At 43.7% G+C, this 26,205-nt stretch overlaps 2 protein-coding genes across 3 annotated transcripts in view; both read left to right on the forward strand.

Annotated features, from left to right (window-relative positions):
• The first annotated feature begins 1,158 nt into the window (after positions 1 to 1,158).
• On the forward strand, positions 1,159 to 24,068 carry MPZL3 (myelin protein zero like 3). The gene is made up of 6 exons (XM_046015193.1): positions 1,159 to 1,264; positions 10,308 to 10,474; positions 13,219 to 13,429; positions 14,782 to 14,947; positions 16,905 to 16,968; positions 20,995 to 24,068. Exons 1-6 carry the CDS (start codon positions 1,192 to 1,194, stop codon positions 21,019 to 21,021), a joined length of 708 nt encoding a protein of 235 aa, XP_045871149.1. The 5' UTR covers positions 1,159 to 1,191; the 3' UTR covers positions 21,022 to 24,068.
• A 399-nt stretch (positions 24,069 to 24,467) lies between these two features.
• JAML (junction adhesion molecule like) overlaps positions 24,468 to 26,205 on the forward strand; it is a 28,483-nt gene continuing 26,745 nt past the window's right edge. The window contains exons 1-2 of one of the 2 annotated variants that reach the window (XM_046015191.1): positions 24,468 to 24,813; positions 25,022 to 25,120. In XM_046015191.1, coding sequence (XP_045871147.1) covers positions 24,706 to 24,813; positions 25,022 to 25,120 — 207 coding nt within the window. In that variant the 5' untranslated portion in view covers positions 24,468 to 24,705. Of the gene's footprint in view, positions 24,814 to 25,021; positions 25,121 to 25,231; positions 25,380 to 26,205 lie in introns of those variants that run through there. The other variant, XM_046015192.1, reaches the window with a different exon arrangement.

Genomic DNA, 26,205 nt, shown 5'->3' on the forward strand with positions numbered 1-26,205 from the left:
CCCAAAAGCTGAAGCATACTTCTGTTCCCCTCGTTTTCATTAAATACACGCAGATTGGGGCACCTGGGTGGCTCAGTGGATTAAGCCACTGCCTTCAGCTCAGGTCATGGTCTCAGGGTCCTGGGATCGAGCCCCACATCAGGCTTTCTGCTCAGTGGGGAGCCTGCTTCCTCCTCTCTCTCTGCCTGCCTCTCTGCCTACTTGTGATCTCTGTCTGTCAAATAAATAAATAAAATCTTAAAAAAAATAAAAATACACGCAGATTCCGAGAGGATAGGGTGACTAATGATGGGAGCAGGGTACCATCCCATCTCTTTTTATTAGAATGGGACACTATTACTTCATTTCACTCCCAGCACTGTAAAAAATTACTTGCTCACTTTTCCCACCAAAAGAATTCCTTTTTTCCTCTATTATATGTTGTAGTCATTTCATCATTGCCACTGCGAAGAGCAGTTTAATAATAAAATGCCCAATTTAGGGGCGCCTGGGTGGCTCAGTGGGTTAAAGCCTCTGCCTTCCGCTCAGGTCATGATCCCAGGATCCTGGGATCGAGCCCCGCATCGGTTCTCTGCTCCGCGGGGAGCCTGCTTCCTCCTCTCTCTCTGCCTGCCTCTCTGCCTACTTGTGATCTCTGTCTGTCAAATGAATAAATCTTTAAAAAAATACCCAATTTACATAGGTACTGAGCTGGATGCTGTGCTGGCTAAACACAAAACACCAACCAGAGACACTTGACGTACAGATTCGTCACGAAGGCCTAATACCTATTTGTTGACGGATCCTGTACAATCTCCTAGGTCTCTTCTAACTCTAAATTTATAGAAACCCATTTTGAGATAGTTCAAATAAAATAATCTGTAGGGAGTAAAAAATGATTTCTGAGGAGAGTCTGAGGATCGAGACTCGTACGACAGAATTCCATACAAATAAATTGTGATCTTTCCAAAGTCTGTGGCTTATTTCACTGTCAAGCAGAAGTGAATAATTGATTCCTACTGGAGGTTTAAGAAAATCGCGGGTCGGAACAGGTTCAGGTGTGGCTCTGGAAAGATGCCACGTTGCTATGGCAACTTCGAACCGCCATTTTAAGTGTTCTCGCGCCTCCCGCCCTGACGTCACTTCCGGTATCACCTGTGTGGTTACCGGGAGCCGTAAACAAGGTGTGCAAGCATCCAGAGAGCTGTCGGGATGCAGCAGAGCGGAGCGGCTGGAGGCCGTGGCTGCGCTCTGTTCCCACTGCTTGGCGTCTTGTTCTTCCAGGGTGAGAGCGCCCGCTGGGTCCTCCAACTTCCGGCCGGGGGGGGTGTTAGGGGAAGACGGTCGGCTTTCCGGTTCCGGTGGGGGGGTCTCAGGAAAGCCCCCGTATCGCGTCTAGACGTGCAGGAAGTGGGGCCGTGTGGGCCGTGCGTTCTCTTGTGTTCACCGCCCGCTTGAGGGCCGTTGGCAGCTTCTCAGTGCTTTCCCGAGCCCGGGGGAGCGCCACCGCCTTGCGTGACTGCTTTGTATTCGGGGGATCACGGCGGGCTCTGGCGTTGTGGGCACCCCGTGCTATCTGGTGATGAGTTACCAGCGGTCGTCTCTGCGGTGGTTTTGTGGGCTGTGTGTCCTGATTAGGAAGGGCCGTTCTAGCGTTCAGCAGTTCGTCTCTAATTTTGCGAAAGGAAATCGTGACTGTTGGTACTTTATCTTTTGTAGGTGATTGATTGTCAGGGCCTCGGAAGTAAAATGTTTATTCGTCCCAGAAAGGGGTGTGCTGTGATTTCGTTACAGGAGAGACGCAGTTTGTTGAGGAAAAAGCAACGGCTGTAGCATTTTACTAACATTTTTGAAATACAAGAAAGAGCCTATCAACTCTGTTAAAAATTTTAATCTATTAACCAATATCCTAAGTACAGTTTTCACACTATGGCATATTTTTAGAGTTTGGATAAAGTTTGTTTTCATGCAGTTTTAAAATTGCATGAGTTTCAGCCCAACCTAATTACCTTCATTTTAGGGCGCAATTATGGATTTGTGTGTGTGTGTGTTCTCAGGAACTTGTGTGTTAATAGAGCTATGATCAGAGTGAATTGTTAACTTCATAAAATCTCCCTGTGGGTAAGTGGGAATTTCTGAAGAGGGCCTTTGACATAAAGAGTTCATTTGTTCTAAATCTCAGCGGGTAAGGCCAGGAAGTTACTTATTTGGTGACTAATACTCATGTTGCCAGCACACTCCCTGATCCCTCCCAGCGCTCTGTCATCACAAGTGTCCAGTTTTTCAGCTGATTCTTTTGCAATATAATATTTAGGCTGACCTATCACTCCAAATAATCCCAGTTTCATCTCTCTGTCCCTCTCACAAATACTCAAATATTTTCCCGTTGAGAAAAAAAAAATGCTAGCAAGGATAGGTGGTTTCTTAAACTTGATGCCATTTCACATTGAAAAGCATCCACCAAATACAGCAGACCAAATAATTCAAAAGTAAAAATTTATTTTATGACCCATATGTACTTGAATTGATTTATCTTTTTTCTTAAAAAAAAAAATAGCAGAGGCATGTGGGTGGTTCAGTGGGTTAAAGCCTCTGCCTTCGGCTCAGGTCATGATCCCAGGACCTGGGATCGAGCCCCACATCAGCCTCTCTGCTCAGCAGGGAGCCTGCTTCCTCCTCTGTCTCTGCCTGCCTCTCTGCTTACTTGTGATCTCTCTCTGTCAAATAAATAAATAAAATCTTTAAAAAAATAGCTTTATTGAGATAAAGTTCACATGCCATACAACTTTCCTATTTAAAAGGGAAAATTGGGTTCATACATTCACGATTTATGGCATCACTACAATTTTAGAATATTTTCATCATCCCAAAGAAAAGTTCCATACACAGTAACAGTCACTCCCCATTCCTCCCTTCCTTCACCCTCTGACAGATACCAATCTACTTTCTGTAGCTATGACCTGTTTATTCCGCACATTTCACATAAATGGGATCATACAATATATGTTCCTTTGTGGCTTGTTTCTTTCACTTAACATGTTTTCAGGGTTCACCCATTTTTTAAATGTTAGGCAATAGACTTTGGTTTCATACCAGTGTTTATTTGCTTTTCCTCTTCAAAGATAGCACCCATTAAATGATTAGCTTGTCTGAATTCTCCAAGTTATAAACATGGTCCTGTTACATCAGTTGTCCTAGTACATAGAAACAACAGATCAGATAGCTTACGGTTCTTATACTTAACCTCCATTTAGGTATGTACTTTTATAAACCAAACGTTGACAGATTGTATTTTGGAAAATTAGGTGTACAAAACTGGGAGTTTTGTTATATTTTTCATTCCTTCTTTTATAAAAATACATATATTTAAAGTGATTTTCTTGTTTTCCTCCAAAATTTAAAAATTGTTAATTATTATTATTAAAAATAATTACTATTTCTATGGTTGACTATTTTGACCTGGCAGTAATTTTTTTTACTCAGGAGAAAAGATAAATATCCCAAAGGACATTAGGCCTAGGATGAAAAAAAATTTTTTATTTTTAAAATTTATTTATTTTACAGAGAAAGATACAGTGAGAGAGGGAACACAAGCAGGGAGAGTGGGAGAGGGGAAGCGGGCTTCCCTGTAGAGCAGGGAGCCTGATGTGGGGCTCAGTCTCAGGACCCTGGGTTCATGACCTGAGCCGAAGGCAGACTCTCAACCACTGAGCCACCCAGGTGCCTGTAGGATGAAAATTTCTAAATGAGTGTAACAGTGGTTTAGTAATTTTTTTCTTATTTTTTGAGTGGAGTAGACAAATTATTTTACATTTGTTGATTGTAAAACACTTTTTTAAAAAATCTTTTTTTTTTTTGGAAGATTTATTTATTTATTTATTTGACAGACAGAGATCACAAGTAGGCAGAGAGGCAGGCAGAGAGAGAGGAGGAAGCAGGCTCCCCTCAGAGCAGAGAGCCTGATGTGGGGCCCGATCCCAGCACCCTGGGATCACGACCCCAGCCGAAGGCAGAGTCTTTAACACACTGAGCCACCCAGGTGCCCCTCAAAAACATAAATCTTTTTTTTTTTTTAAGATTTTATTTATTTGATAGAGATCATAAGTAGCCAGAGAGGCAGGCAGAGAAAGAGGAAGGGAAGCAGGCTCCTCGCTGAGCAGAGAGCCCGATGCGGGGCTCCATCTCAGGACCCTGAGATCATGACCCGAGTCGAAGGCAGAGGCTTTAACCCACTTTTAACCACTGGGCGCCACCCAGGCGCCCCTCAAATACATAAATCTTAAAAAAAAAATTTAGTTTCAGATGTAATAAATGTTGATTTGTGAAAAATAAATTACCTTTGACTTTAGTCTAAGATCTTACCTTAGCTGAAATTAAGAGTTGGATGGTTAACCGACTGATCCACCCAGGCACCCCCAAACACTTTTAATTTCAGTATAATATATATAGAGAAAAATGAACATATCGTAATTGTACAGCTTAATGCATTTTTAGAAACTGAACATACCTGGGTAACCAGCACCTAAATCAGAGTACAGGGTGTTTCTGGTATTTCAGAAGCCTTCCTTATACTTCCTCCCAGTCATTATCCATTCTCTCCCAAGGGGAACCAACATCCTGACATGTAGATTAGTTCATCCAGGGATCTTACCTTTCTCTATACATTTAAGACCCATTTGTCCAGTGTTTAGATTTCAGTGAAATGACTTTAGATATTGATAACTTTGTGGCAAAATTATGCTCATGAATATGAAATTCATATATATTAACAAGAAGTTGGTTGGTAGGTAGATTTATTAATGGTGTACTTACTCTGATTCAGTAACCAAATTTTGCTCAGAACTTGAAGTTTTTATGCTTATTTTGCAATAATTTTTGTTTCATAAAAAGGAAACTGTTGGTTTGGTTCAGTTTAATATTACTGAGCATCCACTATGTGCTAGTTTCTGTTTTGAGGAGCTCAGGGTCTATCGGAGAAGATAGACAAGTCAACAGATAATTTTATTTTATTTTATATTATTTTATTTTTTAAAGGATTTTATTTATTTATTTGAGAGAAAGAGAATGAGAGAGAGAGCGAACACGAGAAGGGGAGGGTCAGAGGGAGAAGCAGGGAGCCTGATTGGGGACTCGATCCCAGGACTCCACGATCATGACCTGAGCCAAAGGCAGTCGCTTAACCAACTGAGCCACTCAGGCACCCCAACAGATAATTTTAGAATCTGGTACTAAGAAATGGGGAAGCACAGAAGAGGTGCCCTGAATATGCTGTGAGGATATAGGGAAGACGTCGTGGATGTGCCACCAAAGTTAAATCTTGAAAGAAGAGTTAAAGATAGGGAATGAGTAAAATTCCATCATGGAGAGGAACATGAGCAAGGCATAGAGGCATTAAATAATTTTCCAAGCAAATTTTCTGAAACCTACACTTCGATTGGGTTAACTCAAATCACATGTGGAGTTTTATGTGTATATAACAATCAGTGTACTAAGTTAGCTAGAGGATGTTAATGAGATTCTGACTAATAACTGTGACCTATACATTTCTTCTTTGCTCTAAACCAGGGTTGGCAAACTTTTGTGAAAGGCTAGAAAATAAATATTTTAGGCTTTGTGGGCCATATGATATCTGTTGCAACTACTTAGTTCTGTTTGAGTAGCACAAAAGCAGCCGTAGACAATACATAAATGAATAAATATGGCTGTGTTCTAATAAAACTTTATTTACAAAGACACATTGGAGGCTAGATTTAGCTCAGGGGCCATAGTTTGCTGACCTTTGCCCTACACCAACTATCCACTGGCATTATCTCTTGACTATCTCAAAGGCAAATTAAACTTATCCAAAATCAAGCTCATTTTCTTCCCTGCCCTGCCTGCTACTTTTCTAGTCTTTCCTATGTCAGTGAATGTTATCACCAAGTCAGAAACCTGGGAGTCATCCTTGATACCTCTGTTTCCCTGACATTCCACATCCAATCTACCACCAATTCTTGATGATTTTACTCTAAGTATTCTTAGTTCTTTCCATGTCCACTATCACCAACTTAGTTCAAGCTTTATTTCTCATTTGACTATTGTAGTAGCCTTCTAAGTTTTCTCCTTGTATTTACTGAACATCTCCTAAGTGTCTTCCCTAGAGTGATCTTTTAAAAATGAAAACTTCATGTCCCTTCTCCCTCAGTCCCACATTTAAGTATTTTCCATGGCTTTCCCATTACTCTAAGAATAAGGGCCCATATTTGTGAAGTTCTGCGTGATCTACTTCCCGCTTACCTCCTAGCCACATCTTTCTTTCTCTCATGCTTTTTGTGTTGGAGCCATACTGCCTTCCTTTTGGTTCCTTGGCTGATTGTGCTTCTTCCTGGCACAGGACCTTTGGATATGCCGTATTCTCTGCCTGGAAGGCTCTCCCTCTCCTCACCTTGCACCCTTCCTTCAGAGCTCAACTCAAAAAGTAACCTTTACAGAGAAGCTTTCATTAATCAATTCCTGCTCCTCTCCATAACTGATGAAGTTCCCATAGTCACTCTTTGTCTTTGCTTCATAGTACTTATCAGATTTGTAATTATACATTTGTCTTTGTGATTATTTGATTAATGGGTTGAGTTTTTGCTGTATTTTAAGGTCCAAAGTAGGGAGTGTATTTATTTTGCTCACATTTAATTCCAGGCTCAGAGGGTGGCACAAAACAGATCCTCAATAACTATATGTTTGAAGAATGAGTGAATGAATAAGAGTATTGTCATGGAAGCCTGGGGATAGAGAAAGATAGAGAAGAAGAAGAGGTCACTGCATCAGAGAGATCCAGTAAGATCAGGGTAGAAAAGTACCTAGTGGAGTTTTTAATCCCTTGGGTTTTGTCATTTTAAGACATGACACCCTTTACCAGAAATGGTAGTAGAGTGTGTTTTGTACTCAGTGGGATCCAGAAGTGAATGGGAAGGGAGGAAATGGGAATGCCAGGTGTACACTGCTCTTTCACAAAGTTGTCTTAGAAAGGAAAGAGCGGGTAGTAGTTGGTAACACGTAGTATCACAGGGTTAAGGAGAGAGCATTATTATTTTGTTTTATTGTTACTTGTTTTTAAGGATGGGAGAGACTTCTTTGAGTTTAGAGGCTGAAGAGGGAGAGAGCCCCTCTGGAAAGGAAGAGTTTGAACAGAGTAGAGAGAGTTTTTCTGCTGAAGCAGGGCTTGGAGGGGAGGAATCTAAGGGCAGAACAAAAGGGGTTGCCTTGCATTGGAAAAGGGATACCATACCCTTTCACTTTGGAAGTATGGATGGTGTAGACACAGGAGAGTGCATGGCTGGGCAGTTTGTATAGCCTTAAATTTCTCGAAAGAGTAAGAGGAGACATTTTCTTCTGAGAATGAGGGATTTGGAGGTTTCATAGCGGGTAGTGAAATGGCAGAAGTTGGAGGAATTAGAAAGAGGAGCTGACTGAGGCTGGTTAAAGGGTCATCATGCTTCCTTAAGGGCTCAGCTGTAGATGGATGCCATGAATCGCTTATGGGAACGATCCGTGCATTTGTGTAATTTTTTTTACCTTCTTTGTACACCAGCCATTGTACTCCAGCCATTGTACACCACTTCCATAGTCTAGAAGTTGTCATCTAGGACTGAGCTTTTCCTGAATGGGTTCACTGGAGAGAGAGGAACGTACAGGACTTAAGAATGTTGGAAATACTGTATAAAGGGAATAGGAAGACAACGGGTGACTGATGAGCACTTGTTCCTATCCTAGAATTTTTGGTGACCTGTCCACCTCTTTCTCTCAGTCTCCATCTGCTCCCTTCCCTCTTGAGTTTCTGCCCTCCAGGTGCTTATGTGTTACAGGAGAAATAGTCTTTACAAACTGAGGTACATGTGCTTATTTGGCCTTATGGACTAAATGTTATGAGAACAGTGAAGAAAGAGCAGTGAGCTGTACCAGGGAATTTGGGAAGGCATTCCAAAGGGGACTGCTGTTTGAGCAGGTTTTTGAAGGTTTGTGAGAATTGGGGGGTGTGGTATGGTAGGAACAGGCAGGATTGGTAGAAATGGGGAGAGCCTTCCAGACAAAGCCATACTCAGAGAGAGGCACAGTGGCATGAAAGGACAGAGTAAATTTGGGAAGTGGTGGACATTCTGGGCATGGTGAAAGGGATGGGATGGGTAGGTGGGCAGAGTGGTAGAAGTTTAGGGCCAGATTGTCACTTTATGGATTTTATTCTATAGCCCAAGAAGGAAATATTGAAGGTTTTTTAATGTATGTGGTGTTCATTTTAATAACAACAGCTAGGTTTATTGAAAGGTTCTCGTTTAGTTGCTGTGCTAAGCTTTTTTAAAAAAAAAAAGATTTAAGAAATTTATTTATTTGACAGAGAGAGATCACATGTAGGCAGAGAGGCAGGCAGAGAGGGGGGAAGCAGGCTCCCCGCCGAGCAGAAAGCCCAATGCGGGGCTCGATCCCAGGACTCTGAGATCATGACCTGAGCTGAAGGCAGAGGCTTAACCCACTGGGCCACTCAGGTGCCCCTGTGCTAAGCATTTTATGTATTATCCTATTTAATCTCATTGGACCCTCTCAGTGATCCAGTGAAGTAGGTCTGGTTGTTCTGCCCATCTACTGAGTAAGGAAATTGAAACTGGGACAGGTTAAGTAACTGTGATTAAAATCTTAACAGCTAGAAAGTAGCTGGGCTAGAATGCAAGTCTAGGTCTATCTACTTCTCAATCCATGTTTTCAAACCCCTCGACCGTACTTAACTTTTAGGATAAGGAATGGAATGGGGGAGAGTGTGGATTATCCATCGATTTCCAGCTTCCGGTTTTAGAGCTGGATCTTTAGTGGTGTGTAGCGTGGGTTGGGAGTATAGGCTTGGGAGAAAGCAGGAGCTGAGGGATGAAGGCTTTCCAGGCAGAGGAACAGCATTTGCCAAGTTACAGAAAGAACAAGTTTAGCAACAAGTTTAGGCAAAGTCAGAGTGGATGCTATGGAGGAAACAGAGGCAAGCCTCATTTTTGGGATGGGTCAGATGCTTATTAGAGCTGTGAGCTCAGTCTTGGTCTCCTCCTTTTAAGAAGAATGTGAACAGACTAGACTGTCCTGAGCGGAGCAAGAAAAACCGATTCAAAGCAGACAGAGGTGAAGGTGTTGATGACTCATGACTGTCTGTGATGGGGAAGGTTGAGGGAGAGCAGGCAGAACTGAAGAGGTGCACTGAGCTCTCACACTGGGGGGCAGGCAGGCTTTCCATTGTTACACCTGTTTTAACTCATTTATTCCTCACACTGACCTAAGGTATGTGCTGTTATTAGCATTCTCACCACGGTGAGAAACTGAAGAGTCAAGTAACTTGCTGTGACCACAGAACCCATAAGCCATAGTGCTGGGATTTGCATCCTGTCTCAACCAGAGGCACGGCGGGTGTGTGGCTGGTGTGTGGGTTTGCTCTCTTCTGAGTCCTCGCTGCTCTGTGTGCCTTTGGCCTGCCAAAAGAATCAGGGTTTGTTGCAGTGGAGAAGAAAACAATAAAAACAAAGTGCTGGTGACTTTGCTAAAAAATGGCTCCCTCGTGGAAGATAAATTTCTACTCAGTGTTTCCTGAAAGGGGATTGGTCAGAAGAAAGGGGGATCTGAGTTTGGTAGGAGCTGGAATGCCAATGCTGGATATATGAGCCCATTTTGGCAAGAGTCAAATCTCTAGAGAGCGTAAACATGGTATCTGATTTTTACATTTTAGAGTGCATTAAATTGTTCTGTTTTCCTTACCGTGATTTACTTTTAATGGATGCAGGATTCATTAACCAGTTTTAAGAGAGGAGAAGGTAAAACACGACTGGATAGAACAGTTTTTTAAAATTCTTGAAAAAGTGTCCTCTTCTTATTTCCTGTTCTCGTTTTGCTGGCGGTTGAGAAAGTGGTAGCTTCAGGTTACAGCCAGGCTGTGCTCGGGTTAAGTCCCTCAGACCACAGCAGCTGCTATGATTCCTGGGGCGTCAGTGTGTCACCGAGGGGGTGCATGGTATCGCCTTTTAGCAGCTGTGGGCGGACCTACTTGTTTGTACTGCCTTTAACCACAAGTCTGTGTTTGGAAAAATGCTGGTGTGAACAGGTTTCAGATTTGTACTCAAGCATCCATTCTATGACTTAATACTATAAAACGACAAAAATGCTACACCTGATTCAGGCAGATATCTGCTCCTTGCCCTTCTGGGCCTCCCTGGGAAGATACTTATTACTCCGAGAGCCCAAAAAACGATGGTGTCTCTGTATGGCTCCCTCACATCCTATCCATCCCACCAAATGCATACCTTTTAAATGTTTGGGCTTGCTTTGATCAGGTGTTCACATCGTCCTTTCCTTGGAGATTAAAGCAGATGCCCACGTCCGGGGTTATGTGGGCGAGAAGATCAAACTGAAATGCACCTTCAAGTCGACGTCATCTGTCACGGACAAACTCACCATAGACTGGACATACCGACCCCCCAGCAGCAGTCGAACAGAATCAGTGAGTGTTTCCTGTTAAGGAAATATCTTTGAGTCTTCAGTGGTCAGCAGCATCGGAATCCTTTTATTCCAAGTCCCAGGCACACCTCGGGCCTTCGCATCCGAGAATCAGACGTGAGCTTCTGTATAAATAGAAGAAGATGACCTTCTACCTGATACGGCATTCAATTGGTCTCATAGGGCTTTTTATTTTTCCATATGAGAATCTTGTAAATAAGCTATAGGAAAAAATTGTCAGAAACTCAGAGGAAATGTGGTTTAATTTTGTTCCCCCTTTGTTGTTTCCTTTTGTGTGTTTTCAGATTCAAGTACTAAACAGAGTACCTCCAGGACTGTTGGATAGAAAAATTTTGTAGGTCCCAATCACAGACATCTTTTCTCATAAAGCTGCTCATTTTTTGCAGTATGATGTTGTCCCAGTGGGTGTATCAATTGGTGGATCTGTACTCTGTGGATTTATCTTGGCCTCGTCTCCTAGTACATAAACACCTGCATTGATTTATATGGTTCCCTTTGAAGGAGATGGTGGCCTCGTGTGGATGACAGATACTGTTGGTGACGGATGGTCTTGCAGTATTAGAAGCAATATAGTAGTTTATACACACATATAAAACCCGTTTATGGTTCAGATCCCATTGTGGATGTCTAATTGAAGATTGCAGTGCTATAAAAAACCCTTTCTCTTTATGCTTCCGGCAACATCTTTAGTTCAGGATAGATGCTATCAAGAATGTGAATGTTGCTGTATGTAAGATTGTATTTTTTCCAAGTATCCTTAATTCTTTTATCCTGTTTTCTTCATTGGAGAACTTTCTTTTTAGTTTTAATATCTAAGCTTTGAGTTTTGTTTTAGGACCCACTAGCGAATGCCACGTAGCTAGGAGCCAGGAGGGGGCTCCAGCCAAGGCAGCTAGGCTGTATTCATGGTTACTTTTCCTTTAGATTTAAAACAGTTCACGTTATTTCAAGTGGCCAGAAAATTATGGCTGGCCTTGTTCGACTCAGCCTCCTTGGCCAAAAGTAGGACAGAGCAAGCAGCGGGGGATCTTCTTGGGTCAGAAACCTTAATTGCAAACAGCGCTTCCTGTATGGTGCTGTTTTCTGTGAGCCTGGTCAGAAAGCAAGCGCACGCACGTTGTAAATCCGTGGACCTTTCAAGTCATGTGACGTGACTGTCATAGTCAAGGGATAATTCAGGTCACGTCAGTCAGGAGTCTGTCAGACTAATTGTTTGGCAAGGATTTGGGAATCACCAGTTTAACTCAGAACTTACAGGTTGGATTCATTTGAAGATACATAGCAGGCCTCGTTTTGTCAGTAAGGAGTTTCAAACCCTTTTATATAGATGCTGGTAATCATTGGTAGTCATTCTTTACCTCCCTCTTTGTGTGTGTGTGTGTGTGTGTGTGTGTGTGTGTGTGTGTTTTAAAGATTTTATTTTTAAGTCATCTCTACACCCAAAACTCTACACCAACATGGGGCTCGAACTCACAACCCTGAGATCAAGAGTCACTGCTCCACCAACAGAGCCAGGCAGGCGCCCCTTACCTCCCTCTTTGGAACACTCATCACACATGTTATTATTTCTTAATCTCTGTCTTTCCCCTTAGACTGTAAAGTCTGTGAGAGCAGGGACTATGCCTGTTTAGTTCTCACCTTGTGCTTAACACAGTGCCTAGCACATAGTAGGTGTACCATGACTTGTTGTTGAGTGAATGCATGAACAAATGAACTGAGAAGTGATCCAACAACTTCTTTGGGAAGTTGCTCTTCAAAATTGGGCAATTTAGTGGTTGTAAATGGGGGAGGTACCAAGTAAACAAAGAAAGAGGAAACGCTTGAACCTTGCATAAGAGAGAAAGATCATATTGTCTTGTAGTCCCTGCCTGGCCTACCACCCGACATAATGAGGTGCTTTGGGTGACAAAGTGTCTGATCATCAATCTGAAATAGCACCATTTAAATTCAGCATCCATTCATTGAGTCCTGATCATCATTTGGCTTGGGGTTTTTATTAATTGCCAAGATAGATAACCTAAGACAGGCTTGATTATATTGTACCTACAAAAAGTACAAAAGTTTATCCTCACAATAAACAAAAGCTTCCTCTGCCCATTTACTACTTGTGCGCCTTTGAAGTAACTCACTTAGTTTTTGGCCTTGTTTCCCTCATGCCCCATGGATTGTTCAGTGTTGTTATGTGGCTCAAGTGAGTAAACCTGTGGGAGTCATTTGCAAACCAGAAAGGACCACGCAAATAATCGATGCTACTTTAGAATAGGGTTTCTCAGCTTTGGCACTGTTGACATTCTGAGCTGGAGAATTCTTTGTTGTGGGGGACTATCCTATGCATTGTAGGATTTTTGTCAGTATCCCTGACCTCTGCTTGCTAGATGCCAGTAGCACTCTGCCCAGACTGTCTCCAGATATTGCCAGATGTCTCCTGGAGGCCCCCATTGCCCCCGGTTGAGATCTTCTGCTTTAGGACTTCAGGGAGAATTTAGAAGATCTTTGAGAGCTATGATCCTAGGATACTTCCATCAGGCCTTTTCCCGATACATTGTATTAACCTGTCTTTTAACTTAATGATGGAAGTGAGCAAAACATTTAAAAAAAAAAAAACCACCCCAACCGAGAAAACCCAATATGCATTTGTATTTTATTTGGGACCTTTTTAACTTGACATTTTCATTGCATTTTGCAAATTAACTTTGGTTTTGTTTTGTTATGGTGTTGCTTTCTTAGATTTTTCATTACCAGTCCTTCCAGTACCCAACCACAGCAGGGACATTTCGGGATCGAATTTCCTGGGTTGGAGATGTATACAGAGGGGATGCGTCTATCAGCATAAGCAACCCTACCCTCAAGGACAATGGGACATTCAGCTGTGCTGTGAAGAATCCCCCCGATGTGCACCATAATATCCCTGCAACAGAGCTAACAGTCACAGAAAGGGGTAAGCTAACTGCCACTGACCTTCTCCTGCTGGGCTCTGTGACTGCTGTGCTGCCTACCGGAGAGGTCTGGGACAAGCAAGACTACCTGCGGGTGTACGCCAGTCTGCCATCCTGAATTGTCTACTAGGATGAATTTCTTAACTTGATTTTGCAAACTGAAGTTGTAATTCAAATATTGTTTTAGTTTCCCCGTTATCTATTCCTTATTTTAACTTCAGGTGACCAGAGGTCTTGTGGAACACGTGGCAAACCCCTAAGAAGATGGAGGCTTCTTATCTGTGATTTGATTTCCCCAGTCTGTTCATACCCTCAGTTATGAGGCCGTCTTCTTGCCCATGTGTTGAAAGGGTGCCCCTTCTAATGATGGGAGGCAGCACATTTCTTTTATGTTGCAAAGGGCTGCAGTTTCCTTTTATCAAGAAAGCGCAAGAAAGTAGGTTAAGGACTGACTTTTTTTCATTATTCTCGGGTGACTACTGAGTGGTCATTCTCATCCTCAGCTGGACTTGAACCAAAGATGTACAGATACAGAACTGCATTATGGTTCATGATAGATGCCTTACCATCTCCCAGGTCTTTCTCAAGTCTGTCTGTCTCTCTGTCTTTTCCCCCCCTCTCTCTTTCTCCTTCCCTTTCCCTTCTTCCTTTCTTTCTTTTTTTAAGACGATAACTCAAGGTTTCAAAGGTAACAGGCATGTTCATGCTGCAGGCTGAGTAGGAGCTGAGTAGAGTTTGGTTGCATGACTCTGATGCCTTAAAAGTATGTGCCCTTTGATCCAGGAATTCCATTTTAAATTTTATCTTAACGAAAAAGAGGTAAATATGAGGATTTATGTACAAGGATGATCATCATAATGTAGCTTGTAGATTCAAGGAATTAGAAACAGCTCGAGTGTCCAGCATCTCAGAACTGGTTCAGTAAATTACTCAGTATGGTAGGATACGGTGCATCCATGATAAAGTAGCACATGGAAGGAGTTTTTGATGACGTGGGAAAAATTGATCATCTATAACAAAAAAAAGGAGCTTAGAAATAGTCTGTAAAACATGATCCATACTTCTAAAACTAGGCACTCTCCTCCCTGTCTGCAGACCCATACCCGCATACTCCTAGAAAGAACACCAAGTGGGTGGATACCAATGTGTCGATCCTATGTAGTGGGTTTATGGCTGCATTTTTGTTCTTTGTAAATTTACAAAGAACCTCTTTGTAAAACCTCTACCTCTTCCACAATGAATTTATTCTTGTTATAATCAGAAGAAATATAAGAGCAAAGGTAAAATGTAGCTCATGTCAAAGGAGGCCCTTCTCCACGTCCCTCTCTCTCACCTTCCCTTTTTCCTCTTCTAGGTTTTGGCACCATGCTGTCCTCTGTGGCCCTCCTGTCCATCCTTGTCTTCCTGCCCTCTGCCGTGGTAGTGATTCTGCTGCTGGTGAGGATGGCGAGGAAGTCTGCAGGGCTGAAGAAGAGGAGCAAGTCTGGCTATAAGAAGTCGTCGATTGAGGTTTCGGATGAGTAAGTTCAGCTGGAGCGCCGAGCAATTAACCCCTTTCCTCTTCAGAGCCCTGCTTCGTGGATAGTCCCTAGAGCCCTGATCCATCCCTTTTCTCTTTCCCCAGGCCAAGGTTAGTTCTAGGAGTACTGGAAGGAAGGTTGGAAGTGAAACTAGTGGATATTAATATGGAGAGAGAGATGGAGGGGTGAAGGTAGGGTCCTAGTCTCTGCTTTGAAAACCAGATTGTACTATGCTATGGTTCTTTTTTAATAAAGATTTTATTTATTTATTTGACAGAGAGAGAGTGAGAGAGGGAACACAAGTAGTGAGAGGGGGAGAAGGAGAAGCAGGCTTCCTGTTGAGCAAGAAGCCCAATGTGGGGCTTGATCCCAGGACTCTGGGATCATGACCAGAGCCAAAGGTAGACACTTAATGACTGAACCACTCAGGTGCTCCTATGCTATGGTTCTGCATATAAATTCTGAAGTGGTGGGGGTGTCTGCCTGAATCAGTCGGTTCAGTGTCCCACTCTTGACTTTGGCTCAGCTCATGATCTCAGGACTGTGAGATCAAGCCCTGCATCAGTCTCCGTGCTGGGCATGAAGTCTGCTTAAGATTCTCTCTCTCCCTCTCCCAGTCCTCTCTCTTCTTCTCCCCCTCTCTAAATAGATAAATAAAAATTCTGGAGTGGCTATCACATTCCTTCAGAATCAACGGGCAATTCCGACAAGTCAGTTACTTTTCCCTTCTTGTTTTGGCACCAAGCTGCTGTGTCCCGGCAGAAGATACCTAAGCACTGAGGAAGGCTTTAAGGACAAGGCTTCCTTGGACAGGAAAACCAATTTAAATAAGCAAGATGTATTCTTGGTCAGCCGATGCTCAGAGGAGCTAATGGGATTGTGATTATCAAAGGCATTTATGAAATGTCATGTTGCCAGGGAGCAGGCCTGATCCAGTGTTTTCCCTGGGAATATCTACTAAAAACAGGTGACAAAAGTCTGCACAAAACCCATTTTGATTCTCCATTGTCTCTATCTGAGGCTCTTAGCCTTGGGAGGAAGTCTTCCCTGGGGAGGGTCTAAAATTTTCTTTTTCTTTGTATGTGTGCACATGTGTATTTGTGCATGCGTGTTTGTTTCATGGGAGAGAGTGCCCTTTACAGGAATCTCTAGCCCCCCCCCCCACCCCAAGATAAGGCGCTCTCAGTAGAAATACCAGGATGTCTATTTCTAAGCACCATCTAACAAGATTTCTTATGCTCCAACCTTCAGGCCCCTTGTTCCCTGACATTTCATCTCATTCACTCCACGGGCCAGATACACAGCACATTTTCTTCTCTAAATAAGCCGTACTCACTCGGATCTTTTTTCTCCCCCCCCCCCCCCCCGCCCCCCACATGCTTTTCTCTTGCTTGGAATCCTCTCCTTCCCTCCTTTGTTTGCCTGGAAAACTTTTCCTGATCCTCCAAGACCCAGCTGAAATGTCCCCTGTCTGGAGTTTCCCTGAGTCCTTACCGGAGAACAGGTCACTCCCTCCTCTTTCCTACCCTAGCAGTTTGACCTTAAGCTTATTAAAACATTTTATTACATTGTGTCATAATGTACTTGTCAGGTTGCAACAGGTTCCTCACACCCAAGAGGCTGTGAGCTCTTCAAGGGGCCCTGTCTTCTTTATGTCTTGGTCCCCAGCCCAGCATAATGGCTCAGTTGTGGTTGGTGCTCAGTACATTTCTAAGCAAATGATTGGGTCCAGCTCCAACTTACTGGGCACTTGCTACGTGTCAGACACTGTGGTGCGTGGTTTGCATGTGGTTATTTTTTATCCCAATGCTTAAGTAACCTGCCTACTCACCCTCCTAGTGAGTGGCAGGACTGGACTTTAAAACAAGACCTGTCTGACTTGGACAGCTATGCTCTTACATGCCCTACTGTTTGGAGGACAGTAATTGTTCAGATTTGCTTTGTCCTTTTTCTCCAGCACGGACCAAGAGGAAGGGGATGACTGCATGGCGAGGCTTTGTGTGCGTTGTGCTGAATGCCTGGTAAGCCTGTGCCATTTCTCTGTTCACCATTCATGTTCTATTTTCCTGCTTACTTAAGGGGATCCCTTCCCCTCAGGAGTAGCAGAGGATATGCAGGTAAGGTCCAAAGCAAGGTATGAACCAAGGTACTCCCCCAAAGCATTTTGGTCTCAGGGGACCGATTCTGACCATTATTTTGTTTTCTGTCGCATGGGCATAGGGTGGTGTCCTTAGGTTGGGGAAGGTTAGGGAAGTCTCAGCTTACTGACCGAGAGCACCCTGAAAGAGGGAGGCCTGTGCCACCAAGGTCATGCTAGGAAACTTTGGCTGGCTCTACTCAGAATCCTGAATTGAACTTTCCTGCTGTGCCTCAGTTTTTTCCCCCAGGGAATTAGAGTGATACAACCTTTTAGGTGACTTATTGCTTTATCAGTAAGAAATACCCATGATGGAGGGGCACCTGGGAGGCTCAGTTGGTTAAGTGTCTGACTCTTGATCTCAGCTCAGGTCTTGATCTTAGGGTTGTGGGTTCAAGCCATGTGTTGGGCTCCATGCTGGGTATGGAACCTCCTTAAGAAAAAAGAAAAAAAAAAATACCCATGTTGGAAGATGTAAGTGTTGATTTAAATTTCAAAAGGCAGTCATCTCTCCATTTTTTAAGCTCTTGCTATGACTGGTAGGCTTGCGTGGCTGTCCCAGCAAGCTAGGAGGAGAGAGTCTCTGATGTGGGGCAGTTGGAAACAGGTCAAAAGCAACTTGTGATATAATATGAGACATACCTGTCATTGCAGGGTTTTAAACTCGAGTTCTCTTTGTACTCACTGCCAAGCGCAGCACTTGGCCGGACGGCTGTAGCCCCGCTGTTCGCTGCAGTGTCCTTTGTTTCTCTGTGGCAGACTGGAGCGTAGTAGCTAAGATGAGAGGAAGGTTGAAGAGAATCTAACAGTAACCCTTCAGGGTTTGAATACTCTAATAACACAAAATAAGTTAGTGTCATGCTTATCACCATCCATATTTCGGATATTAATTCATGTAGCAGTTATTTCCTGAGTATCTGATATGTGCCAGACGGGATTCTGGGTACGTAGGAAACACATGTGAACAATACTGACGAAAATCTCTGCCCTCAAATAACTTACGTTCCTTTCCATGCATAGAAAACTCTCATTCTTTAAGACACAGCTTCAATATCACTTTCTCTTAAATTGCCGGTACAAACAATAACAAATCTTTTAAAAATAAGCAAAACATGGAGTATACCAGGTGGTGTACTTAATTCACTAGAGAAAAACAAAATAGGGAAAGAACATGGGTTGGCTGGATAGAGGGGTGTGATATATACCTCACTGAAGTGATATTTCAGGAAGCCAGATAGCTGTTGTGGAGGAACATTCGGAGGAACGTTCTGGACGAGGAAATGGTAGGCGTGGTGACTCTGTGGAGGGGTCATGATGGGCACATTCTTGGGACAGCAAGGAGACCCATGTGGCAGGAATGAAATGAGCAAGGTGAAGAATAGCATTTTTTGATATCAGAGCGACAATACCATATATTTTTAAAAAGATTTTATTTATTTATTTGACAGAGAGATCACAAGTAGGCAGAGATGCAGGGGAGTGGGGGGAAGCAGGCTCCCCGCGGAGCAGAGAGCCTGACTCGGGGCTCGATCCCAGGATCCTGAGATCATGACCCAAGCCAAAGGCAGAGGCTTAACCCACTGAGCCACCCAGGTGTCCTGACAATACTATATCTTATGAACATAATAAGTGAATGGAATGAATTGGGCTTTTATTCTTAATGAAATGGGATGTGCTGGAGGTTTTTGAGAAGAGAAGCACTATGTCTTTCCAAAGGCTCACTCTGGCTCCTGTGTTGAGAATAGGTGGTACCCTGGTCAAGGGACCATGACAGTCAGAGAGTCCAGTTAGGAGACTTTAGCAATAACGCAAGTGAAAGAAGATGGTGCTGGTTTGAACCAGGGTGGTAGGGAGTGGCTGTGTTCTCATTATAGTTTGAAGGTAAAGCTGGAAGGATTTCGGGATGGGTTTCACATATCTGTGAAAGGATGGGAGGAAATCAGGGATAGTTCCACGGCTCTGAACTTGAGCAGCTGGTGGAATAGTTAGAACGGGTAGAGTGGGTGTAGACTAGAGCCCTGGAGCTCTCCAAGGTTGATGAGTTGGAAGGACGAAGGGGAATTGGTAAAGGAGGCTGAGAAGGAATATCCAGTGAGGTAGGAGAAAACCAGGAGGGCATGCTATCCCGGGAACCGAGTGAAGAATGTGTTTCAAGGTAAAGAAGGTGATTAACTAGGGCGCCTGGGTGGCTCAGTGGGTTAAAGCCTCTGCCTTTGGCTCAGGTCATGATCCCGGGGTCCTGGGATCGAGTCCTGCATTGGGCTCTCTGCTCAACGGGGAGCCTGCTTCCCTTCCTCTCTCTCTGCCTGCCTCTCTGCCTGCCTGAGATCTCTGTCTGTCAAATAAATAAATAAAATCTTAAAAAAAGAAAAAAAAAAAGAAGGTGATTAACTGTGTCCATTGCTGCTGAGTCAGGTCAAGTAAGATGAGGACTGAGAATTGATTATTGGCTGATCTGGCGATGTGGAGGTCATAGGTGACCTTGGCAAAAGAAGCTTCAGCAGAAGAGAGGGGAGGAAAGCCCGATGGGGGTCAGGTTGAGAAGGAACACAAAGAGAGATATTGGTGACTGTGGGTGTAAACAGCTCTTGCAAGGAGTTTTGCTGTGAAGAGATGCAGAGAAGTAGGGTGATAGGTAGGAGGGAGATGTGTGTCAAGAGTTACTTTCTGTTTAAGATGGGGGAAATTATAGCACATTTGTGTGCTGGTGGAAATGATTCAGTAGAAAAGGGGAAAATGATGCTGCAGGCGGCTGGAGTAGCTCTAGGATGGGACGCACAACAGGGATACTGGCCGTAGACAAAGGTGGGGAGGGAGCGTCCGTAAGAAGAGTGAGGAGGACCATACCATTGTGTCCAGATGCCAGTGAGTGCACATATATGGTGCCGGGAGCTCCCTGATGACCCCTCTCTTCCCAGTGTCAGGAGAAAGCAAGGTCATCCGTGGAGAACAAAGTGAGGAGGAGGTGCTGGAGGTTTGAGGTTTAAGGAAAGAGGGAAAGGTGTGGAACAGTCGTCCAGGAGAACAGGAGAATGACGGGCCAGAGAAATGTGGTGTGCCAGGTAGGACTAATGGGCCACTTGAGCTTAGAAGTAGTGAATACAAGTTTAAACAATAAAAATAAGAACAATGGTAACAGTGGCTAATCTTGACTGAGTGCTTACACAGTGCTAGGCACAACGCCAAGTGATTTCCATACACTGTCTCATTCAGTTCTTGTCCCCTTTCTATGACGTATTTTTATTACCTACCCCCCATTTTACAGACAAGGAAACTGAGGCCTAGAGATGTTTAATAACTTTGCTCAAGGTCACACAGCCGGCAAGGGTGGAGCTGACGTTGGAACGGAGAGAAACCAAGAAACCCAGACTCCTAGCCACAGTCCTCGTGCTCTGATGCCGACAGCCGCCTTTGCTGTTCTTTCTTTTTTTTGTTGTTTTTTGAAGATTTATTTATTTATTTGACGGAGAGAGAGAGAGATCACAAGTAGGCAGAGAGGCAGGCAGAGAGAGAGAGAGTAGGAAGCAGGCTCCCTGCTGAGCAGAGAGTCCGATGCGGGGCTTGATCCCAGGACCCTGAGACTATGACCTGAGCCAAAGGCAGAGGCTTTAACCCACTGAGCCACCCAGGCACCCCAGACAGCTGCCTTTTCATGTGTGTTGAGGTTTTAAAAAACATCCGTCATGGAAAAGGGAACTATTAGGGTTTCAAAGCATTAATTAGTCCAAAGACAGCAAATCTATCGCTGGTCCGTGAGGCTTCATGGGAACGCAGGTGCGCTGAGCCTGTGCCGTTTTCACTGTTAATGTCACTTCATGCTGAGTTCTGTCAAGGGGTCTTAGCGCGACATCTTTGTCTAAACTCTGCAGTGGCCGCGTATCAACACCACGACTGCTGTTCTTTCCTCCAGGACTCAGACTATGAAGAGACATACTGATGACGGTGTTGATGCCACCAAAAGCGTCACCTGCTAGCAGAAAATGTCCCGTCCCACTGGCAGCTAAAGCCTCTCGGAGAAGCAGGGCCGGCTTGGATGGCAGTGTTGGAGGATTCTAGAAGTCGTCAGGAGAGACTTCGGGAACCATTTATTTATTGAAGAAATGTTCTTTTTATATTTATAAACTGTTTAAGGACTCTTCGAAGAAACTCATAACTACCCCTTTTAATGACTTACACTCTAGTTGAATGAAGGAGTTCTCTTCCTGAATAGAAAGATGGCTTTTGTTTCCCCTGTGTTCTTGAATGTATTACATGTTTTCTTCCAGTTATTTGAGGGGAATCCTAAATGTTGGCCACACCGTGGATGCCAAAATATCTTTAAAAAATGAAATGGAGCTTGTAGCTTCCGGATAGGCTACCAGATGAAGTGTTTGTTGGGTATAAGTGTCCTTTGTTATTTGCTCCAGGAACGTTTTCAGCTGGTGAATCAGCAAAGAGCATACACTCCTTGGTTTCGTGACACCATTGGTTCTGTTTGGATGACTTGGAACCCTAATTTCCGTGGAGCTGGCAGGGCTGGTCATCCATGGTTTGCTTTGACAGGGTTTTAAAAGTATTAAAGTGTCATCAATTTATAATTAAGGAAGGGAATGGCGACCTAAAGGGATCCCTTCCTTTTGTCTTGCTAGGTGCAGTTTGTTACTTTACTCTCTTACAGCTGACTGATTGGTGGTTTCCTTCTCGATGTCCCCGAGCAGAGGCAAGAAAAACTCTTTGACAGGCTTTTAGTGGGGAATGTAGAGATATTTTCTCAGTAATTTGCAAGGAAATACTCTTTTTTAACAAATGCCATTCCAAAGTTCAGATGTTGGATTGGCTTTAATGAGGCTTCTATTTATAGGAAATAATCTTTTTGACCTAAGTCATGCTTCAGAACTTTTTTGTGTTCTAAAATGCGCCAAATATGAGTGAGCTAAGGTATTTATGTACAAACGGTTTTAACATAATATTTGACATAAGGAAGTGAGGTGGTACATAATGTTTACTCGTTTCTGTTCTCTGATACCTTACGTCAACTTCCTCCATTTTCCCGCAGCAAGCGATTTCAAACTTTCATTTACATAGGATTTTCTGTAAGCCATTAAGAGATACGCATGACATGTCCAGAAGGATCGACAGCATAGTCCTCTGTAAAACAGTGATAGAGTTTACTTCTCAATTATGAGAGAGAAAAATTATCCCCTCTTCCCGTGGTCGTTTTTTTCAGCAGGAGGGTCCATGATCCTTCACTAGGTGGCTCAGGAGGTTTCCATATTATAGCCTAATACACTGTATACAGTATCCAAAAAAGTCACTTCCCCAGGATTTATTTTTTAAAAATTTGGGTTATTAGTTCTGGAAGTCATCAGTGAAGACTTTTAAAAAGATGGCATAGGTTTGGCCTAGCCTCTTTTGTCAATCTAGTCCTTACATAAGAGAGTCTGGTTAGTTAATTAGAATTATGCCTTTGTCTGGTCACGTAAGGAAGTGGAAGAGGAAAAGACACATTGACTGTTTATTTCCAGTGGTTAAGCCTCAGACTCTTGAGCTGCTTGGTCTCGTCTGGGGCCAGTCTAGTGAGACAGTCTGACACCTCAGCAGAGAGGGGAAAATGTGTCTGAGCAACAAGAGTAAATACTTTGGGCTCTAGGAGATCGGAAGATAGAGATCTAATTGTGAGGCAGATCTCATGGGTCCTCCTGTCTCTGCGAAAGAGATGGTGCTACAGGAACCCAGCTAAAACCGCATTTCATGAATTGAGGAACTGGTTTTATCTGGGTTTTCTTGTAATTTCCCTTCAGGCCTGTGATGAGGATTAATCCGGGGTGGGGGAGGGTGTTTGTCCCTCCAAGTAGATGCTGCCGGGTGGAGACTTGGTCGTCCTAATTTTGTAGCCTTGATCATGATTTGAACAAGTCCCTTTCTTCTTAAGTGACTGAGTGGTAGCATCCTTCATGGGAAGAGAGTAAGCTGATTGATTATTCAGTCCGCTCCATGGTTTTAAAAGGTCACATCAGTCATAGGGCTGCTGTCCTTGCTCATCTCTTATCCTGAGTCTGGCTTACAACCTTACAGCTTTTTTTCCCTCCTCTCCCCTCCCTTCTCCTCTCTCCTCTCCCCTTTACTTCCATCTGTCCGTCCTTCCTTTCTTTCTCTTTCTTTCATTCTTCTTTTTCTTTCTTCCCTTTCTTTCTTTTTCTTTCTCTCCTTCCCCCAAAGGAGCAAAAAGCAGTGTTTGGATACCTGCCTTCTTTAAGAATGGAAAGAAGATAAAGGTTTTTTTTGTTTTATTTTGTTTTATCTTTTAAAATATCTTCTCAGGTGCTATTCCCTCTCTTTTTATTTTCTTGCTAGTCTGGATACAGAGCACACTGTCTGAAGACCAGCCTTGTCTAGAAAGGAAATCTGATTCTGAAAGCTTCAGACGGGGTGAAAAGCCTTTCAGAATTTTTCTTTGGCTGCTGAAGGCTTTACTCGTGGTTACATTACCTTGTAAGTTTTGCACATTGAGCTCTTTATTCTTTTACCAAATGTGAATTTATAAAATGCTTTGTGTTTCCTATGTGGCCTGTTACCCCAGGCTTTTTAGAAAATATCTTAGTTCTCTGCAGCTCCCAAACTGAGCACTGGTGCTTCGAGAGGGGATGTTGTATGTCCCTCTGTAAAAAAATTGCTGGAGGCCAAATCCTGACTTTGAATGTTCTATTGTGTCACTCTGTTATGGTTCCTGATGAGTGCTGTAGGAAGACCCAGAGGGAGCAGACCAAGACCATCATTTAATTGGGTTACTGGAAACTTCTGGAAACTTCGCTGCCAGAAGAGGTGTCTCCCTTCCTTTGACCCCCGTGTGGGGCTGTTGCAGTGTTAACAGCTGCATTTCACTGTGTTTTTTGTTTTTGTGTTTTTGTAGGCGTGTGTATACTGTTGGGTCATATGCACAGACATCGTAACTCTTGAGATCTTTACCACATCACAATTAATAAACTGCTTTGCACTTTCTGGCTACTTTTTGGTATGTGTCTACATATAAAATGAGAGCTGTCAGAGGCAAGGGGAGGAGGTTGTGGTTTCCAGCAGCAAGCAGGCATTCGTCTGTAAGCAGTGCCCCTGCAACAACCCGCATAGCTTCGGTGGTCTGTGGGAGCTGGCTCACAGAGCAAGAGCTGATGGTTCAATTTTTAGGAATTTTACAAGCTTGAAACAGGCCATGGAGGGAGTATTTATGTACGTTGCTGGCTTACCATGCAACCATGTAGCATACTCCTGGAGGGTGCAAGTATTCAACAACTTTTCTTTTTATTTTTAAGAGATTTTCTTTCTTTCTTTCTTCTTCGTCTTTTTTTTTTTTTTTTTTTTTGGAAAGACAGAGAGCAGGAGCAGGGTGGGGGAGAACAGCAGAGGGAGAGGGAGATGCAGGCTCCCCGCTGAGCAGGGAACTGGATGAGTGGCTCGATCCCAGGACCCTGAGATCATGACCCAAGCTGAAGGCAGAGACGCTTAACTGACAGCCACCCAGGTGTCCCTTCAACAACTTTTTGAATGCTACAGGACAAGTTCCAAAAAATGGCCATGTGTAGTCAAGCCAAAGTTGAAGGTGTATACTGAGAACACTTATTTTGAAGGGGCAACTTGCAAGCAAAAGATGTCTTGCGGTGAAGAAGCTTTGAGTTCTTATCTACGATGTCCAAATCGCCCAAGGGGTTCTCGGGATAACACACTACCCGTCTCCTGGTCAGAGGAGATCAACATGGTAAGTTGGAGGACTGAGCAGGCCTATCTTTGGACACAGGGACTGAGTGATTGCCTGGCTATGTTGCCCTTCTCTGTTGAGAGAAAAAAATGAGAGGCCACTCTATTTTTATTTTATTTTGTTTTGTTTACTTGGGGGTCACAGTATTTTAAACAGAACAAAACATTTTGTGTTCATCTTAAATTTGATGTCTTCTGTTTGCATGCAGCTGGTTTCTTTCTTGGAGAAGGTCCACCCAATGCCATTGGAGTTCATAATCGAGAAGGGGAGACAGCACGTGCCCTGGTCTGGACTCAGGCTCTCCTTAGTAAGTCAAGTTTATTACTCCCTTTTAGAACAAAGGTATAAAAAAGAATTGGGCCATGGGCCAGATGACATAAAGAGAACCTCGTGGAGGTTCCTGTTTGCTTCTCTGTAGCTACCCCAGAATGTATGCATTTGGTTTGTTCTGAGCCTGACCTTCCGTCAGGCAGAAGTCTCTGGAGTCGGACTCCGGTACTGCACTCAGCAGAGCTACTGTGTTGCTTCCCCTGGGTGCGTCTCATCATCTCATCGTCCCTTCGTGGGTAAGCCGTTGCTTTGCATTTCTTAAGAAGCGATTAAAACTTTGCTCTCTCAGGAGAAGGCTGGTTCTGAAGGTTTTAATTTGATGACCACATTTGTAGGAGGAAACTGGCATAATGTAGGCTGCTGAGTGCAGGTTTCCTTTCTGTCGAGTAGAGGTCACTTCTGATAAGATCCCCAGAGAAAAGTGGGGTAAGAGGTTTGCTCTTAATGAAAGAGCAGATGATGCTGGTGGTCGTAGGACTTCAGCTTGTAAGTTGCCTGTGTTTTTTAGGTAGAGCAGTGAGTGACTAGCTGTCCTCCTGACTAACTGTCCTCCTGACCAGTTGTCCTTCAGCTCACAGCTGCACTTCTCCCTCACTGTTGCCCTTCTCCCAACCCTAGACAGGCCAATATTTTTTTTTTAAGAATTATTTATTTGTTAGAGAGCACAGGCTAGCAGGAGGGGCAGAGGGAGAGGGAGAAAGAATCCCAAGCAGACTCCACTCTGAGTGGGGAGCTGGATATGGGGCTCCATCTCACAACCCTGAGATCATGACCGCATCTGAAACCAATAGTCAGGGCTTGACCGATTGCATTACCCGGAGGCTGCTAGACAGGTCAATATCTAACCTTAAGAAGCCAGGAACTGGGGCGCCTGGGTGGTTCAGTGGTTTAAGCCTCTGCCTTCAGCTCGGGTCATGATCTCAGGGTCCTGGGATTGAGCCCCGCATCGGGCTCTCTGCTCGGTGGGGAGCCTGTTTCTCCCTCTCACTCTGCCTGCCTCTCTTCCTATTTGTGACCTCTCTCTCTGTCAAATAAATAAATAAAATATTAAAAAAAAAAAAA

This window comes from Meles meles, chromosome 8 (genome assembly GCF_922984935.1).
Source record: "Meles meles chromosome 8, mMelMel3.1 paternal haplotype, whole genome shotgun sequence".
In the NCBI taxonomy this organism is placed as follows: domain Eukaryota; kingdom Metazoa; phylum Chordata; class Mammalia; order Carnivora; family Mustelidae; genus Meles; species Meles meles.